The sequence below is a fragment of the Pelophylax lessonae genome (genome assembly GCF_965119305.1).
Source record: "Pelophylax lessonae genome assembly, chromosome: 8".
Classification (NCBI taxonomy): Eukaryota; Metazoa; Chordata; class Amphibia; order Anura; family Ranidae; genus Pelophylax; species Pelophylax lessonae.
The window spans coordinates 138,048,034-138,066,103 of NC_138775.1; the positions used below are offsets into that span (position 1 = coordinate 138,048,034).

An 18,070-nucleotide genomic window follows, 5' to 3' on the forward strand; every position below is an offset into this window, starting at 1 on the left:
AAGGTGTTACCAAGGACTTACTGAATTGCCCCACCCCCCTTCAAATTCATAGTAAACAGCCAATATCTTCTTTTTTCTTCCTCCTTGGCAGTCCACGATCCTTTTTCAGGTAAAAGACCCCTGCCAGAGTTATAGCAAAAACCAAAACACGACAGAGGAGGAGGAGGAGAAGAGCTGACAGCATCAGTGTGTGACGCTGGACAAGGCAACTGAATTGAGGGAAGAGTCAGATGGGTGACACCCAAGTAAACTTTTCGAGGCAGAATCCCCAAGGGGAGTTAGTACAACCTCCACCCGGCCCATCGGTAGAACGTGGAAAATTAGAACCCTTACCCCTGTTCCTGAAAGGTGTTACAAAGGACTTACTGAATTTCACCCCCAGTGTGTTTTGGTGTTTCTGAACAAAGGATTTGGAAAACTTTAGCTTAGGTTACCAAGTAGCTACTATTCCTTTAGTAGTACTTTCCACTCTCTATCTATACCTGTGATTTCTTTGTATCGCTGGGAAGAAGCAAACTTCCATTCTCCCTATTGAAAGAACGGGTCTTGGTTTTCACAGGCTCATTGGATTCACGGTAAAGCTTGACAGGAGGTGGCTTCATAGCTTTCTGTAACAGGGAATAAATTCCAACCGTAAGACTGACATCATTACCCAACTTCAATGAGAGCCTGCAGTAAATGAAAATAATAAAAAAAAAAAAAAAACAGTGAGATGAAATCTCAGAAAAAAAATGCTTTACTTAAAGCTGGTCACACACTAATCACAGTATCACACTACACTCAGTTTTCTGATGAACTGGCCAAAACTCAAGTAGTAGGTGGCTACGTCAGCACCCCACCACCAAACATCCCTCAAATGGAAAATCTGGGTGGATAATTCTTGGGTAAACAGTGACTGCAGCCAATCTGCGGCAGTCACTGTCTGCAGAGACCACTATATTCTGACAGCTGCTGTAGCTAGCTGATGTAATTAAAGCAGATTTGTCCGGATTTGTTGGCTACCTTTAGGTGACTGGACTTTGCTGGGAATGTCCCCCCTAGCATACCCCTATAACCACACCTGAGTCCGTGAAACCTCAGTTTTTTTTTTAGCAAGCAATGCAGACTAACTGGAAGAGGAGGGAAGGATGGCCCGTGTCTTGTAAAAATGTTTATTACCTTAACCATACAGTACAAAACAAAGGTTGAATATTTATAGACCATGGAATGTCCCCAAAAAATGAAACCACAGTATAGGCAACAACAAGGCATACAGAACACTATTAACAGGCAACAAAACAAACAAAGGTCAGACACCCAATTCATCAGCAGAGGCCTATCCTTTTAATAAAGCTTGGACATAGTATAAACAGAAACCAGGTGGTAGCCTTACAAAGCTGGGCAACAGATGCTTGATGTGACTAAATGTAAAGAAATAGCGTTACTCAAATGCCAGTGAGCTCGTCTCACTCCATGATGCAAAAATTAGGGGGTGCACACCACACAGATCAACCACATCTGCTGATGAGCTAACAGAGGCTACAGTCCCCACCATCTTGGCCACAAACCACTAATGTGACATACTCGACTGGACACCGAGCTATTTTTATTGCTCTGAGTTCAAGGATGATGGTGGGAAACTTTGCTTCGCTTGGGGATCAGGTTCGTTGAGAGATTGGAACACCCCTTCTCAGCCTGTGAGGATGGCATCAATTGCTATCAATCTCCAGAATGCATTACCAATACAGAATATGTAAGTAATTTAGAAATGTTATATCATGAATGTTTTTGGCATGTTTATTGTATACTTTTACTTACTATGATGTTTGTATTTATAGCAAAAGCATGCACAGTGTACCCTTAAAGAAGAAGAGATCCATGCTTTGAGCCTGTTGCTCATGTGCATAATCTGTATACACATGTATTGATATTACATAATGTTGGTATATTCCATGGACATTCTTTTTAGTAGGTTTTCCTTTGGTGAAAATTTTTATTACCAATACTCCCCACTCTTTTGCATTTTTGTTCTTTGTGTGTCAATAAACTTGACTATTTTTAATATTTTAGTACTCTGATTTAGTGCCGGTAAAGTCTCAACCTCTAGGGGGATTCTCTTGCTCGTGTTATAATAGGGATGTGGCAAAGAAGTTAGAATCATTGTGATTATCTCTTCACAGATTTGAATAGAATCTTTTGTATAGGTCCTCAAGAGGGACCAAAACAATCATTCCCTGGGAAACAAGAGGATTTGGGGTGGCCTGCAAATGTGACTATCTTTGGCCGATGTTGGCTGGTTTAGGAGAAGAAAATGGTGAGGGGGTAGAGTGTGAAACTCTGTACCTTTCAGATCACCGACTGAACCCATAGATCTGGCACATCTGTGACCCAGAGGAATGCAAACTGGAAAAGACATTTCCCCTCCCCTTGAGAGCGGGGGTGCTCCTTTAGTGAAGAGGGCTTTGGAGAAGACTTGGAGGACCCTGAGGTAGAGGAGGAGGTAGAAGCACCCAAGAGGGGGGGGGGGTTAAAACTTCTAATGTGGAGGGAGGACTTTTTCCTGTGACCTTTCTTATGAACTTGGCAAGTGCATTACCAAAGAGATGTCTTCCCTGAAAAGGCATATGAGAGGCATTTTTACAGGCAGCTTCAGTTTAAAGGGTTTTATCCAATAAGATTCTGCGCATATGGACATTCTGGAAACTTGGGTTATGACTTGTTCTAGGGAATGAACACAAATGCTGGTAATTGTTCAGTCACAGCTCAGCTCTGTTAGCAGTTTGACAAACATAAAAATTGTAACAATAGCCAGTTGCAGGGTTGGACCTGCAAAAGGAAAGAGCCTTCAAGAGGGTCAGATTTTTCGTTTACAGAATCTTTAGATGAAAGAACATCTTCTGTAGGGACAGTAAGTACTTCATTTAATGGTCCACTTTTTTGTGACTTAAGCCCCGTACACACGCACAGATTGTTGGCTGTAAATTGTCGGCCAACGTCCGATCGGCCGATTGTAGGCTTGTTAGTATGATGCTTCTGACAACCAACTGCAAATTTTCAGCCGAAAAAAATCTGGTGTGCATGCTATAAAATTTTTGTTGGCCAACAACAGAACGGCCGATTGTTCCTCAGTCAGTACAGATTTCAGCAGGCAAAAATCAGATTAGCAATACTGGGCATGCTCAGAGAAGAAAAAACACACGGAAAGTCAACCATCACATGACATCACTTCTGAAGTTGGCTTTTGTTGGCCAACAAAAGTCCAGTGCAAGTCTAGAGCACATTTCAACAAACAACACTGGACATAAGACGGCCGATCGGTCGGCCAACAATCTGTGCGTGTGTACGGAGCTTTATTTTCCCACTGGATATAGCTCGGCAAGGATACCCCGAGTAAAAATGTTTGCAGAAGATTGCCCATTTTTTTTTGTTTTTGAATGGGGCATGTCTTTTTAGACTTTGCAGTTCTCTTAGTACCTAGGAGGAAAGAGATGGAAGAGAATATCAAGCGCAACTATGCTGAGGCTTTTGCTTACAGCAGAACTGAGGATATCTATTTTGGCAAGCATTTTCGGTGAAGCTATAGTATCAGGTATAGAGGAGCCATGGGGTGGAAAATCTCCTGCAGTCTCCTCTAGCACCGTCTCTGAGTCCCCTCAATTCTCCCCTGTTTCTATCACTTCTTGAGCAGGCAGATCAATTTCCAACTCGGTTACAGAAGGTGGGGTTGGAGAAGAAGCCTGGCTCTCTTCTCCGGACAATATTAGTTGCATTAAAGCCATTAGCTGTCAGAGAAAGCCTGTCATAGTTGCAGAGACATCTGTGTTGGTCAGTTAGGCTGCTTGCTGCATTCCTTAGATACAGCTAGAATCTGATGCAGAGACCAGTTTTAAAATAAAGTCCTGAAACATTGTTCCTGGGTGGTTAGCGTGTTTTGCATCCTTTTTGCAGAGCAAGGGTTTGCCTGAGTTTTTGTTGCAGTTCCCTTGCACTTGTTTCCCACCACTGCTATTAGTGATGAAGTTCCCCTATCAGGTATTCACAAAGTAGGGTGCTTGTCTGTAGAAGGATGCACAGCAACCCAAATGCCTTCCGTCCTTTAGCGAAATCTTTGTGGAAAAAGGACAGGAGGAAGTGCCAGAGTACCTCACAAGGGCTCAGAGAAAAGAGGTGGTAAAAGTGCAACCTGTAGTATGATGCAACATCTAGTCATCCACCTGAAGACTGAGCCCTGATTGGTGAATTTTTACCACCAAGTTTGAAAGTTTAAAACATTGGCAGTTCTGCACAAAGTGAAACAGCGGATAGGCAACGACAAAGTATCATACTTGCTGTAATGTGTACAGCCTGAATACCACGACAAACCTCTCTTAACTTTCTATGTTAGTGATAGTTTTACTGCGGCAGGCTGGCTCGGCTGCGCAAAATGACGTAGCCCTGTGTCGGTCACGCGCATGGTGCTGGGAGGCACCCGCGATCACTCCCCGTGGAGAGAGGACGACAGTCAGCTGTTGTAAGCACAGAAGACCGTTCTTCTCTCTGAAATGATCACAGAGCGCCTGTGATCCTTCTATATAGGATCACAGGTCTCTGTTAATTTTACAAGCCCATCCCCCATACAGTTAGAAAACACTCCCCTAGGCTCACACTTAACCCTTTGATCACCACTGTGTTATCCCCTTCCCTGCCAATGTCAATATTTCAGTAACAGTGCATATTTTTAGCACTGATTACTGTAGTAAGGTCACTGGTCCCCACAAAAGTGTCAAAAATGTCAGTTAGGGGTCCGATCTAACTGACATACGCTTATTGCAATTTTGTTTACCAAAAATATGCAGCACAATACAAATTGGCCCAATAGCATAAAAAAATGTTGATTTTTAGGTTTTTTTTTTTTTTTTTTTGGGAATGTTATGTAGTAGAATGTGAAGTTTTTTTTTTTTTTTTCCAGAATTGTCACTCTTGTTTATAGCACAAAAAAAAAAAAAAAAAAAAAAAATCACACATGTGATCAAATACCGCGAAAAGAAATCTCTATTTGTGGGGAAAAAAGGACATCAATTTTATTTCAGTATAGTGTCGCATGACCGTGCAATTTTCCGTTGAATTAACGCAGTGCAGAATCGGAAAAAATGGCCTGGTCATTAAGGGGGCAAAACCTTCAAGTCCAGAATTGGTTAAACAAATACATTGTTGAAGCCCCTTTTGATTTTATTAAAGCACTCAGTCTTTTTTGGTATGAGTCGATCAGCATGGCACATCTTGACTTGGCAATATTTGTCCACTCTTTTCAAAAACACTCCAGATCTGTCAGATTGCAAGGGCATTTCCTGTACACAGCCCTCTTCAGATCACTCCACAGATTTTCAAATCGGATTCAGGTCAGGGCTCTGGCTGGGCCATCCCAAAACTTTAATCTTCTTGAAGCCATTTCTTTGTTAATTTGGATGTAGGCTTTGGGTTGTTGTCATGCTGAAAGATGAAGTTTCTATTCATATTCAGCTTTCTAGCAGAAGCCTGAAGGTTTTGTGCCAATATTGATTGGTATTTGGAACCATTCAAAATTCCTTCTACCTTGACTAGGGCCCCTGTTCAAGGTGAAAAAAAGCCCCAAAGCATGATGCTGCCACCACCATGCTTCACTGTGGGTATGGTGTTCTTTTGGTTATGTGCAATGTTGTTTTTGAGCTAAACATATCTCTTTTGGAGATATTGCCAAAAAGTTTAACCTTGGTTTCATCAGATCATAACACATTTTCCCACATGCTTTTGGGAGACTTCAGATGTGTTTTTGCCAAATTTAGCTGGGCTTGGACGTTTTTCTTCGCAAGAAAAGGCTTTCATTTTGCCACGCTACTATTGTTGTCACCTGTGCCAAACAGCCATTACTTGCCAGATATTCCTGCTGCTCGGTTAATGTTGCTATAGGCCTCTTTGAAGACTTCCTGGCCAGTTTTCTTCTTGTCTTTTCATTAATTTTGGAGGGGCGCCCAGTTCTTAGTAATGTCACTGTTGTGCCATATTTTCTCCACCCAATGAGGACTGTCTTCGAAGTATTCCATTGTATATCTAATGCCTTGGAAATTCTTTTGTACCCTTCTCCTGACTGATCCCTTTTAACATTGAGATCCCTCTGTTTGGAATCTCTCTGCGGACCATAGCTTTTGCTGTAGAATGCGATAAGGAAAATGTCAGGAAAGACCTTCAAGAACAGCTGAACTTTATTTGGGGTTAATCAGAGGCACTTTAACCACTTTACCACCAGAGGATTTTGCAGTCTTAAGTCCAGGCCACTTTTTGCGATTCGCCACTGTGCGAATTTAACTGACAATTGCGCGGTCATGCAACGCAGTACCCAAACAAAATTTACGTCCTTTTTTCCCACAAACAGAGATTTCTTTTGGTGGTATTTGATCACCTCTACGCTTTTTATTTTTTGCGATATTAATAAAAAAATGCGAACATTTTGAAAAAAATGGATTTTTGTAAAATCTTACCGTAAAATCCTTTTCTCTTAGCTCATTGACAGACGTAGTCCTCGGTGATACAGCACCTTCGGGTTATGTTGCCTCCACAGGAGCAGGACTAGACAGGAAATTAAAAAGCTCTGGCCACACCCTAGGGGCAGTCCCAGAGGGTATATCCTCTCTCTCTCTGCCTCAGCAAATCAGTTATGTGAAAAAGCAGTCTTTAGAGATTTTAACCCAACCCAACTCAAAAAAACAGAGGGGCGGGGACTACGTCTGTCAATGAGCTAAGAGAAAAGGATTTTACGGTAAGATTTTACAAAAATCCATTTTTCTCTAGCGCTCATTGACAGACGTAGTCCTCGGTGATACAGCACCTTCGGGACGTCCCAGAGCAGTATCACAAATGAGGGGTGGGAAAATGAAAATCAAATCCCAATCTAGAAGGCCCAACCGGTGCCAACTAGAAGTTTACAATGCTCATCCTTAATGATGAGACTCAACAAAAAAAAGAGAAAAATTTTTTTTTTTTTTTTTTTCAAACAGAAAAAAGCCTCGAGGTAGACCACCGGTCTCCTCAAATTGCGGCCTGCAAAACCTTGCGGCCAAATGAGGCATCCGCCGATGCCGTCACATCAATTTTATAGAACTTTGTAAAGGTATGTACCGACGACCAGGTGGCCACCTTACATACCTGGACCACTGACGCCTGATGGCGAAAGGCCCAGGAAGTACTGAGCGCTCGAGTGGAGTGCGCCCTAACAGGGAACGGAGGATTCTGACCCTTAATAGAATAAGCCTGTACCACTGTTTGTCTAATCCATTTAGCAATGGTCGCGGCAGATGCAGGCAAACACTTTCTGGGGCCATCCGTGATCACAAAAAGTGAATCCGTCTTACGGAATGATTCCGTAGCTTTCAGGTATACCCTGATTGCCCGAACCACATCTAAGGAATGCAACACATGTTCCCGATGATGCTTGGGCTGAGGACACAAGGAAGGTAGTACAATATCTTCATTCAGATGAAAATCTGAAACCACCTTAGGAAGAAAAGATGGCTTAGGATGAAGTACTACCTTATCCCTATGAATCACTAGGTATGGGGACTGGCATGATAATGCAGCCAGTTCTGACACCCTGCGAGCAGAAGTAATAGCCACCAAGAAGGCCACCTTCTGGGATAAAGTAAGCAAGGGAATATCCCTGATGTTTTCAAAGGGAGGTTTCTGTAGAACCGACAAAACCAAATTAAGATCCCAGGGCGGTAAGGGCGCGCGGACTGGTGGAGCCAGGTGCCGCACCCCCTGAATGAATTTCCGCACCAAGGACTTGGTAGCTAAAGGCTTCTGAAAGAAGATTGCTAATGCTGAAACTTGACCCTTGATGGTGCTCAAGGCTAGCTTCTGCTCAACCCCTTGTTGCAAAAAGGCCAATATTCGAGTCACCGAATAGGTACGTGGAGGAAATCCTAAAGATTCGCACCACGCAATATAAGTCTTCCATGTGTGATAATAGACCTTGCTGGAAGTCGCTTTCCTTGCTTTAATAAGGGTAGGAATGACTGAAGCTGACAAACCTCTGTCCTTCAGTACTTGGGTCTCAATGGCCAGGCCATTAAAACCAGCGACTGTAAAGCATGATGGTAAATTGGTCCTTGAGACCACAGACACTCCCTGAGACGAAGTTCCCACGGAACGTCTGCGACTAGCATGTCCAAGACGGCCAGGCCGGCTTGAGGAGGCCAGCCTAGAATTTCTAGGACCACTGGCGCTGATAGAATCTGAACCAGGCGTCCCTAGAGGTATCTGGCCCCGACCATCCGAGAAAGTCTGGTCGTTTTCTGTTCCCACACATTTATCAGATACCTGATTGTTATCAGGAAGGGTGATCTTTTCTGGTTGAACCTCAGGGACCGAAGTCACCCGACTAGAGGCTACTTGGCCTATCTGGTCAACCAGATCCGATTCCTGTGAGGTATAGGGACTAATCTTAGGAAAAGGTAAAGGAAAAGATCTATTCAGGGAACGGTAACTACCGCTTCCTGTAGTACTTAAATGTTGGAAGGGAAGAATCGCACAGGTAGTAGTGGTTGATGCTCGATCTAATGTCCTGAATACCAGTGAAAACGTCCCCCCACCCTGAAACCGGGTGGGGGCGCACCTTCAGGCTGTGTACTCCTTTGCTTCGGGTTTGGCTGGGTTGGTCCTCTGCTTGTCCGACCAGCCCTTCTTGAACCCTCCTGGAGGAGTCTTGCCTTTCCCGCTTGTACCAGCCGGGCGCCCTTTATGGGCGGTAAAGAAAGGTCCTCGCTTGTTGCGAGGTCCCTTAGCTTTAGCAGCCTGTGGCAAAAAAGTGCTCTTGCCCCCAGTGGCATCCTTAATGATTTCATCTAGGTTGGCCCCAAATAGACGATTCCCCTGAAAAGGGAGATTTGTCAAGGTCTTTTTGGAACCTAGGTCAGCTGACCAGCATTTTAACCACAGCACACGTCTGAGGATGACCGATGACATAGATGCATGCCCTAATAAGGGAGTAGTGTCCAAGGCTGCGTCACAGATAAACTGTAGCCCTTGTATAATCTGTTCCATCAAATCAGATGTCTCCTGGGGAATATCTTTTCCTCTAAGGTCTTGGCGTACCATTCTCGCCCATTCCGTAAGTGTCTGGGAAACTAGACCAATAACAATTACTGGTCTAAATGCTGACCCTATCAGAGAGAAGATGGTGCGGGACTCTGCTTCCATCTTTCGATCCACCGGATCCTTAAAGGACGAAGTGTCCTCTACTGGGATAACCGTGGCCTTATTCAGCCTGGAAATAGGTGGATCCACCACTGGTGGTACCGTCCATTTCTTAATGATGGATTCCTCAAACGGATAGCGTCTAGCAATACGCTTGGAAATAGTAAAAGGTACGTTTAGAAACACTTGGGTACAGGAAAAACCTTCACCGTTTTGATGGGCTTATTAGTACCAAAAGGAATCTCTGTTTCAGTTGCCTCTGCCGGTAAAGCCTCAAGTTTTAAGGTTTCCTGCACTGCCACAACTAGTGCGTCCACCAATGCTTCTTCCTGAATTATAGCGGGAGAAGAAACGTCCTCCTCACTGTCTGAGGGGGCTTTACCTGAGACAACAGCCCTTGCAGAGGAACCTGCAACTGCAGTGACCATCTCTGAATCTGAGTCAGAGGTGTCAGATAGTATAGGGGTAGGCGGGGGTCGCTTCCTTGAACCCCGTCCCTGACAGGCCGCCTCCACCCGAGCCACCATAGACTCCAAGATTGCTGTAAATGACTCTACACTCTGTGCACCGGCGGGTCCCGTGGCCCCCTCGAGGGAAACAGGTGGGGGAATATGTGTGGCAGGGTCCATGATAATTCCAGTCACTTCCTGGATAATATAATTCAAAAATAAAAAACTTTTTTTTTTTTTTTTTTTTCAGACCCCCAGCGCCACAAAAAGCCCCTTAGTGTTACCTGCTAGGGATCCCTATCGATCGAGAGAGAGAGAGATAGACCCCCAGGCTCACCACTTGATGCTCAGAGTCTAACTGCAACAGGTTACAGCGCTGTCTTGACAAACAGGAAGTCTTTTGGCTGGCTGCCCAGGAAGAAAGGAGGCGGCTCCGCCCCTCTGCACGCCTTCCGGCGCCTCCCCTAGCTCCACGAGGTGTTTGGATCACCTCAAACATGGCCGCCCCCATGCTGGAGACACGAGGCTACGCCAAAATGGCGGCTCGTGCGATCTAGCAAAAAAAAATGGCGGCGGCCTGTACTGAATAGCGGTGTGCTGCAGGGCACACAACACTCTCTCTGCATGGGGATTTGGCGTGGTTGGCGGTACCGGCCCTGGCGGACCGCATGGCCATTCGGGAGGCCTGCTAATAGCTGGAGATCTGATTAGGAAGGCAGTCTACATGTCCATGGCTTCTGACTGGTAGGTAGCTTATTCTTATCACCGTATGATTCCCAGAATGCCACTGATTACAATCTTTTTAACATGTATACAATTAGATTGTTAGCTCCCAAACCAAGCCTCCTGGCTTTTTGCACATAAAATCACACTCAAAGTAGGAGGATCTGTGTCATTTATAGGATAGAGAGGGACTCTATCTTACCATACAGAGAGGGGCCCGCGTTCACCACAAGACCCGTCAGGGGGAAAAGGGGGAACATACTACTCCCCATACCGGAACCAGGCGGGCACCAACTCCTGACAGTACCCCTCTCCACCGGGGCGGGAGGGCTGTCGACCGATATGGACGCCGTGACTCATGGTCTTTGGCGTTTCAGCGAGACGTTTAACTCGCGGGGTCAGTCCTTTAATGGGACTTTGTCGCGGCCGACCCAGCGCGGAGCTATGGCCTGCACGCGCTCGTAGGCTGAACTGGGGTGACCACCGGATCTCAACATCCAGCCCGTCGCCCAGTTCAGCTTTCTTGCTTGAAGATCTCACAGGAACACTGGAGAAAAAAAGCTGTCTAAAAAATCTTTTAAGAAAAAAATCTTGCTAGGACCTAAGATCCCAGCAAGGTATCTAGGTCCTTACTCCTAACTAGACAGAAAATAACTGATTTGCTGAGGCAGAGAGAGAGAGGATATACCCTCTGGGACTGCCCCTAGGGTGTGGCCAGAGCTTTTTAATTTCCTGTCTAGTCCTGCTCCTGTGGAGGCAACATAACCCGAAGGTGCTGTATCACCGAGGACTACGTCTGTCAATGAGCGCTAGAGAAAATAACATTTTTCTACTTTGACAGTTAAAAAATATCCAATATATTAAATTTTTGTCATATATTTAGGTCAAAATGTATTTAGCTACATGTCTTTGACAAAAAAATTATCAATGAGCGTATTTTTAACCGCTTTAAGGTCGGAAGATTTTATCCCATTCCTGACAAGGCCATATTTTGCGATTTGGCACTGCATTATTTTAAATGGACAATTGCACGGTCGTGCGATGCTGTACCCAAATTAAATGTATGTCGTTTTTTTCCCCACAAATAGAGCTTTCTTTTGGTGGTATTTGATCACCTGTGCGATTTTTACTTTTTGCGCTATAAACAAAAAAAGAGCGACAATTTTGAAAAAATATTTTTCACATTCCCCAAAAAAAAAAAAATTAAAAAAAAAAAATCTAAATTTTTTAACATTTTAGGCCAATTTGTTTTCTGCTACATATTTTTGGTAAAAAAAAAAAACAAAAAAAAAAAAAAAAAAAAAAAAAAAAAAAAAAATCGCAATAAGCGTATTTTGTTTGGTTTGCGCAAAAGTAAGTAATCGCAGCTACTAACTATGGAAAATTTATGTCATTTTTTATTGTTTTTTTTAAACTAGTAATGGCGGCGATCTGCGATTTTTTTTTGCGGGACTGCGACATTGCGGCGGACAGATCGGACCCTTGACTGACATTTTTGACACTTTTGGGGGTACCAGTGACATTACTACAGTAATCAGTGCTATAAATATGCACTGTTATTGTAAAAATGACACCGGCAGGGAAGGGGTTAATTTTTATTGGTGCTGAAGGGGTTAATGTATGCCTGGTGCTTACTGACGTGTGTGGGGTGAGGTGACTGAGTGACACAGGCACAGATCGCAGGTTCAGCTATGCTGAATCCTGCAATTTGTTACTGCCTGTCACTTAGGAGATCCGCCCGCTTGGTTTACACAAGCGGGCGGATTTCCACACAAGATCCCCGACGATCGGGGAAGAGCGGCGGTGATCACCGCCTCTCTTCCCCTGGCCCGACTCCCGCTGTGACTGAAAACAGCGGGAGCAAGCCTCCGGCAGCGCGCGCGTGCCACCCACAAGGGGAGGAGTCCAGCGACGTAGTTCTACGTCGCTGGACGATATCGAGCCACTTTGCCGCAGTACCGGTCGGCAAGTGGTTAAATGATGGCAGGTGTGTACTAACTCCCATTTAACATGAGTTTGAATGTGATTGCTTAATTCTGAACACAACTACATCCCCAGTTATGACTGTGTGCAGACTTATAAAAACCCCATTATTTTAGTTTTTAATTTTTACCCCCCCCCGCTAAAATATTTCAGTTTGTTTTTCAATTGAGTTGTACAGTTTATAGGCCACTTAAAAGGTGGAAAAAGTTCTGAAATTATTTATCCATGTCTACATCACAGAAAACCGTCATTTTAACAGGGGCGTGTAGCCTTTCTATATCGACTGTACATAAGTACTCACAGCCTTTGTCATGACACTCAGAATTGAGCTCAGGTGCATCCTGTTTCCACTGATCATTCTTGAGATGTTTCTACAACTTGATTAGTCCACCTGTGGTAAATTCAGCTGATTGGACATGATTTGGAAAGGCACACACCTATCTATAAGAGGTCCCACAGTTACCAGTGCATGTCGGAGCACAAACAAAGCCATGAAGTCTAAGGAGTCATCTGTAGACCTCTGAGACAGGATTGTATTGAGGCACAGATCTGGGAAAGGGTACAGAAAAAATTCTGCAGCATTGAAGGTTTCAATGAGCACAGTGACCTCCATCATCCATAAAGAAGTTCAGAACCACCAGGAATCTTCCTAGAGTGGGCCGCAGGGCCACACTGAGCGATCGAGGGAGAAGGGCCTTAGTCAGGGAGGTGACCAGGAACCCAATGGACAGAGCTCCTGCAATTCTCCGTGGAGAGAGGAGAACCTTCCAAAAGAACAACTATCTCTGCAGCACTCCACCAATCAAGCCTGTACGGTAGAGTGGCCAGATGGAAGCCACTCCTCAGTAAAAGGCACATGACAGCTCGCCTATAGTTTGCCAAAAGGCACCTGAAGGACTCTCAGACCAGGAGAAACAAAATTGGTCTGATGAAACAAAGATTGAACTCTTTGGCCTGAATGGCAAGCATCATGTCTGGAAGAAACCAGGCACCACTCATCACCTGACCAATACCATCCCTACAGTGAAGCATGGTGGTGGCAGTATCATGCTGTGGGGATGTTTTTCAGTGGCAGGAACTGGGATACTAATCAGGATGAAGGGAAAGATTAATGCAGAAATGTACAGAGACATCCATGATGAAAACCTGCTCCAGAGCGCTCTGGATCTCAGATTGGGACAAAGGTTCATCTTCCAACAGGACAACCACCCTTAGCGCACAGTTAAGGTAACAAAGGTGTGGCTACGGGACAACTCTGTTAACGTCCTCGAGTGGCCCAGCCAGAGCTCAGATCGAGCCCGATAGAACATCTCTGGAGACATCTGAAAATGGCTGTGCACCAATGCTCCCCATCCAATCTGATGCAACTTAAGAGGTCCTGCAAAGAAGAATGGGGGAAAACGGCTAAAAATAGGTGTGCCAAGCTTGTAGCATCATAGTCAAACAGACTTGTAATTGGTGCCAAAGGTGCTTCAACAAAGTATTGAGCAAAGGCTGTGAATAACGGAATTTTTGTAAAATCTTACCGTAAAATTCCTTTCTCCGAGTCCTCTGACAGTCGCCACCCTCATATAGTCTTCACCAATAGAGGTCTCTCGTCGGCGGTCATTCCTACCCTGCTCAAGGCTAGGAAGGCCTCGTCCGGTAAAATAAAATCTATTACCGTACCTGGAAGGCTTATTTTGCCTGGTGTGAATCCAGGGGCGTCCATCCTTGCTCTTTTTCGGTGGCGAGGGTGTTAGCCTTCCTGCAATCTGGTGTGGACCAGAGTCTTGCGCTGACCACGATTAAGGGTCAGTTGTTTCACTGGCGACCTTTTTCCAGTGCCCCTTGGCGTCAAACTCTTTGATACGCACCTTTTTTCAGGGGGTGCGTCATTTGGCTCCTCCTCGGAGAGCGCCTTTACCTCCTTGGGACTTGAATTTGGTCCTGTCGGTTTTGCAACGTCCTCTCTTTGAGAGCATCAGGTAGATTCCTCTGTCTGTGCTGTCACGGAAGGTTCAATGAGAAATGCAAGACCGCACGCTGGGTTAAATGAAAACGATAATCCTTTTATTCCTCAAAACATGTTGCAGACAGACAGTGTATACACGAACAGACGTGTCCGGAGGTTGACGCGTTTCACGACTTGGAATGTCGCTTACTCATAACCATGAGTGTGGTTATGAGTAAGCGACATTCCAAGTCGTGAAACGCGTCAACCTCCGGACACGTCTGTTCGTGTATACACCGTCTGTCTGCAACATGTTTTGAGGAATAAAAGGATTATCGTTTTCATTTAACCCGGAGTGCGGTCTTACATTTCTCATTGCACTTTCCTGGATGGCGGATTCGACCAGCACTGGGCTCAGACACATGCACCTGAGCGGCTTCTTCCTTTCCTTCCTATGTCACGGAAGGTTGCCTTTCTGGTGGCGATCACATCTGCCTGCAGAGTGTAGGAGTTGGCGGCCCAGTCTTGCCGCTCCCCTGGTTGTTCATAGGGATAAGGTGGTCTTGCAACCTAACCAAGCTTTCCTTCCTAAGGTGGTTTCCGAGTTTCACCTTAACGAGGATATTGTCTTGCCTTTGCTATGTGCGAATCCTAAGCATCCTAAGGAGATTGCCTTGCATTCCTTGGATGTAGTCCGGGCGATCAGGGTTTACCTGTCGTCTACTGAATCCTTCAGGAAGTCGGATTCCCTTTTTGTCCTTCCCGAGGGCCCTCGGAAGGGTATGGCTGCGTCTGCGGCAACCATTTCAAAATGGATCAGACAGACGATTGTACATGCCTATTCTATTAGGGAACGGGTGCCGCCCTTCCCTGTCAAAGCGCACTCTACCAGTGCAGTGAGTGCGTCCTGGGCCTTCCGGCATCAAGCTTCGGTGGCCCAGGTGTGCAAGGCGGCGACTTGGTCGTCCGTGCACACCTTTTCCAAATGTTTTGGCATCGGCAGATGCCTCCTTTGGCCGCCAAGTCCTGTGCGTGGCTGTGGTTTGAGGGGGACATGGCATTTGCCTGTCCCTGTCTGTTGGGGTTGTTTCCCCCCTTTGTTTTATTTGCTTTCCTGGGCTTGTTGCTCCTGTTGAGCTTTCTCGTTACCCAGAGTTTTACCTTTCTGGTTCAGATAAGGTTCCTTTCTCTGACCTGGGTGCTGCGTTGCCTTTGTGACGGTTGCGCTTCCCACCCCTCATGTCTACACTGCTTTGGGACATCCCATTGGTGAAGACTATATGAGGGGCGGCGACTGTCAGAGGACGTAAGAGAAAAACTGAATTTTTGTAAAATCTTACCTGTAAAATTCCTTTCTCTGAGTCCTCCGACAGTCGCCGCCTCCTCTAAGTCCTCACTGTTGGGTATTGTCTTCCTATCCGTAGGAATAGCTAGGCATATAGACTTAGTCCAAAGACAAAAGGCATTAGCATATACACACCCACGGGGGCTGTCCCATCCGGTCAATACCCCCCCTGCATCACCACTTCCAACTCAGTTTGGTAGCATAGCAGTAGGTAATAAGAACCCCAAAAGAGGGGCGGGGGCGGCGACTGTCGGAGGACTCAGAGAAAGGAATTTTACAGGTAAGATTTTACAAAAATTCAGTTTTCTCTTACGTCCTCCGACAGTCGCCGCCTCCTCTAAGTCCTCACTGTTGGGATGTCCCAAAGCAGTATAGACATGAGGGGTGGGAGACGCAACCGTAGAAAAGGCAAAGCAGTACCCACATCAGAGAAAGGAATCTTACATGCACCGTAAGAGAACCAACTGGGCAACAGAAAAAAAAACAAACAATGCTCAACAGGAGCAACAGCCCAGGAAAGCAAATGCCAACAGCCAGGGACCCAGAGAAAAAATTCAAGGGTCCATCATGGCACTGCCGCACTGAGAACTTTGCGGCCAAAAGAAGCATCAGCTGATGCCAGAACGTCTACTTTGTAGAACTTGGAAAAAGTGTGTACCGATGACCAAGTCGCCGCCTTGCACACCTGGGCCACCGAGGCCCGATGCCAATAGGCCCAAGATGCACTCAAAGACCTGGTAGAGTGCGCCTTAACAGGGAAGGGCGGAACCCGTTCCTTCAAGGCGTAAGCCTGCTCAATGGTCTGTCTGATCCATTTGGCAATAGTTGCTGCGGACGCAGCCATGCCCTTCCGAGGTCCCTCAGGAAGAACAAAGAGGGAATCCGTCTTACGAAAGGACTCCGTAGACGACAGGTAAACCCTGATCGCCCTGACAACGTCCAAGGAATGCAACGCAATTTCCTTTGGATGTTTAGGCTTCGTACAAAGCGAAGGCAGGACAATGTCCTCATTAAGGTGAAATTCCGAGATCACCTTGGGAAGGAAGGATGGGGGTGGTCTCAAATCAACCTTATCCTTGTGAATGATCAAGTAAGGGGAGCGGCAAGACAACGCCGCCAGCTCCGACACCCTGCGAGCCGAAGTGATCGCCACTAGAAAAGCAACCTTTTTCGACAGCAGAGGCAAAGATATCTCCCTGATGTTTTCAAAGGGAGCATGCTGCAACACGGACAGAACCAAGTTCAAGTCCCATGGAGGTAAAGGCTCCTTCCTGGGAGGAGCCAGATGTCGCACACCTTGAATGAAGGTGCGCACCAAAGAACGAGACGCCAAAGGGCGTTGGAAAAGAACAGCCAGTGCAGACACCTGGCCCTTTATCGTGGCCAGCGCCAGGCGGTGATCCACTCCAGACTGGAGGAAAGCCAAAATTCTCGACACCGAGTAAGAACGAGGGGAGAAACCCCTGGACTCACACCAGGCGAAATAGGCTTTCCAGGTAAGGTAATAAATCTTACCAGAGGAGGATTTTCTAGCCTTGATCAGGGTAGGAATAACCTCAGGAGATAGACCCTTGTCCTTCAAGACCTGGGTCTCAACAGCCAGGCTGTAATGGTGCTGGTGGCTGAGCCTGACGTGCAGAGGTAGCCTCGTGGGATCTGGTACAACAGGAACACGGACGGGTCACACTGGTGGTAGACACGGGCTAGTCTGAGGTGCGGAGTCTAAGTGTTAGCTGGTTTTCACTAGAGCCCCTGATGGTGGGGATAGACTGCGCTGCAAGCTAACACCAGGTCGCGGTCCCCAGGGTTGCCCCACCAGGAGGTGAACACGTCCAGAATTGGAAGCAGATAAGCCGACAAGGATAAGGCAGGAGAGTGGTCACAGGAACGAGCCAAGGTCAGGGCGGGCAGCAAGCAGACGAAGTAGTGGACAAGCCGGGAGGTCGATCAGGAAGTCAACAGGAAACAGCAGGTTCAGAATCAGGAAGTACAGGTAAAGCTGCAGACAAGACAGCAATGGCTCAGTGCTGCTGTGGTGTTTAAATAGGCCAGTCTTTTGCCAATTAGTGCAATTACTTTGCACTAAGTTAACTCTTAACTGGCAGATTCATGACAGCACTTCAGTGTACACAGGGAGTGTTCCTAACATTGCCCCCCCCTTAAGGGCAACCTCCGGGTGCCCAATAGGTTTTTCTTTTGTGGGTGACTGCGAAAGAAAGCATAGATCAGTTCTTTAGCATGGATATTCCGTTCTGGTTCCCAGGAATTTTCTTCCAGGCCGTAACCTTTCCACTTTATGAGAAATTGTAATTGACCTCTCCTCCTCCTGCAATCCAAAATAGCCTCCACCTCATATTCTTCCTCCTCATCGACAATCACAGGTTCGGGTGGTTCCGAGCTTCTGCCCGGGAAGGAGTTAGGGACTGTAGGTTTTAACAAGGAGACAAGAAA

General features: G+C 46.0%; 1 protein-coding gene across 1 annotated transcript in view; it reads right to left on the minus strand.

Moving 5' to 3' along the window:
- The window catches only part of XRCC6 (X-ray repair cross complementing 6), a 234,138-nt gene that overhangs the window by 147,417 nt on the left and 68,651 nt on the right, over positions 1-18,070 (minus strand). Inside the window, exon 6 of the mRNA XM_082265111.1 lies at positions 483-669. Within this exon, the coding sequence (XP_082121237.1) occupies positions 483-669 (187 nt within the window). The remainder of the gene's footprint in view (positions 1-482; positions 670-18,070) is intronic.